Source organism: Trypanosoma theileri, assembly GCF_002087225.1.
Source record: "Trypanosoma theileri isolate Edinburgh chromosome Unknown TM35_Tth_9_V1, whole genome shotgun sequence".
Lineage (NCBI taxonomy): Eukaryota > Euglenozoa > Kinetoplastea > Trypanosomatida > Trypanosomatidae > Trypanosoma > Trypanosoma theileri.
This window is the reverse complement of record NW_021639851.1, coordinates 316,130-317,862: the sequence shown is the minus strand read 5'-3', so window position 1 is coordinate 317,862 and position 1,733 is coordinate 316,130. Positions and strand designations below refer to the sequence as shown.

Genomic DNA, 1,733 nt, shown 5'->3' with positions numbered 1-1,733 from the left:
ATAGATAGATAAATAGATATATGTGTGAAGAAGAGAGAGAAAAAGAGAAAAAAAAAAGGGACATGTGTGATCTAACCTTAACCACATTGGGTATCGGGGTTAATAGTAGAAAATAAAAATATTATTTCCAGCCGTATTTACTTCTTACCGTGTCAACGATTTCTCAAAACATCCTGTTCTATGTTTCCCCTCGTTTTCTCTTTGCAATGTGGGAAATCAAGGCGCACAAGATTAGTAGTAGATCTCGCCAAGCACACAAATAAATGCATAACTACAAACACGCGAAAGAATATATATATTTTTTTTATATAAGGGGAATATAAACAAGGAAAGATGAAGATGAAAAACAGAAAAAAAGAATGCAGAAACAATGTAGAGACCATCACATTCTCTTTCTGGTTAACCTCTGTTTAAGTGTCATGATGCTAACACTTGTACCATCGTTTTTCTACGCAATCAAAGTCAAGATAATTTTTTTTTTCTTTTAAAGAGCAGAAGTCACACGATCACAAGGTGTTTCCCTTTTTCTTTTTCTTTTTTTACTTGTCGCTCTTGTTTTCACCTTGTTTCTCTTTGTTGACTTCCCTTCTTTTTTTTTTTCTTTTTCTTCACCCTACCCTTCAACAAAAAGCCATCATGTTATTAACTACCAATATATACATATATATATATATATATATATGGAAAAGCAAGCCAAAAGGAACCTGATAGCATAATCCGAAGAAAAAAAAGGAAAAGACCAGACTAATAAAAAAAAAAAAAAACATGGGACGATCACGAATGATTATACATACAGTATGCATATATATATATATATATACATATATATATTTGGGGGTTATTTCCACAAGCAATACATTAACAAAAGAAAAACCACTCCCAGAAACACCTGTCGCCGCCAACCAGAGTCTTGCACCACACTCTCCTCAGATTCTTCCCACGGAAATCCCTCCGCGGTCTCCAATGTGTGCATGACCAAATCCCGTGCCTTGCGGGTCATTAGTTTCCCACTCTCCATATCAAAAAGTAACAGTGTTGGGATGCCGGAGATTTTATGCCGCCACATTAACATCCTGCTGAGGGAACTAGCCTGCTCATACGGCAACGCCAGCCAATTTCCATGCGAGCCCTCACCCCCACGCACCGCAGAGCGGCTGTACTTTGGATTGAAGAAGTATGCCAGCATGGAGCGTGCATCCCGATCCTGCGAAACGAACACAACCTCAAAGTTGAGTTTTTCATGAAAGGATTCGTAAAATGTAGCGAGTTGTGGTGTGAAGAGTCGACAGGGCCGACACCAACTACCGGATAAATACAACATCAAGTATTTTTTCCCTGACAGTGCACTAGTGGCCTTTACAGTGCTGCCATCCTGACGTAGGAGGTCTAGTGAGCTGTTTCCAAATATTTGAGTCAGTGCCTCCTCAATGGGCATTGTCTATGTGTTGGTATATATATATATATATTTAAATGTAGGCTAAATATGGGTAATTGAGGTATGACCCCTTGGGAGTAATATGGTCCTCTTCTTTCTTCTACCTCTACTTGTGTGTACTGTTATTCTGTTTTCTCCTTCTTGTTTATCTTATCACTCCCTCCCACAGCGCAAGTGTATACTTTATTTGCAAGAATCCAGGGTTATATTTGTTATTTTGGAAAGAGCGGGTGTTGGTTACCCTTTCATTATCAACCAGGTATACAAACGTATACCCACATACATATACACACAGAGA

At 38.4% G+C, this 1,733-nt stretch overlaps 1 protein-coding gene across 1 annotated transcript; it reads right to left on the bottom strand.

Moving 5' to 3' along the window:
- Nucleotides 1-838: 838 nt before the first annotated feature.
- Nucleotides 839-1,435, bottom strand: TM35_000092300 (tryparedoxin; the record flags this gene model as incomplete). The annotated part of the gene is made up of 1 exon (XM_029024469.1): nucleotides 839-1,435. One exon carries the CDS (start codon nucleotides 1,433-1,435, stop codon nucleotides 839-841), a length of 597 nt encoding a protein of 198 aa, XP_028884246.1.
- Between the last annotated feature and the right edge of the window lie 298 nt (nucleotides 1,436-1,733).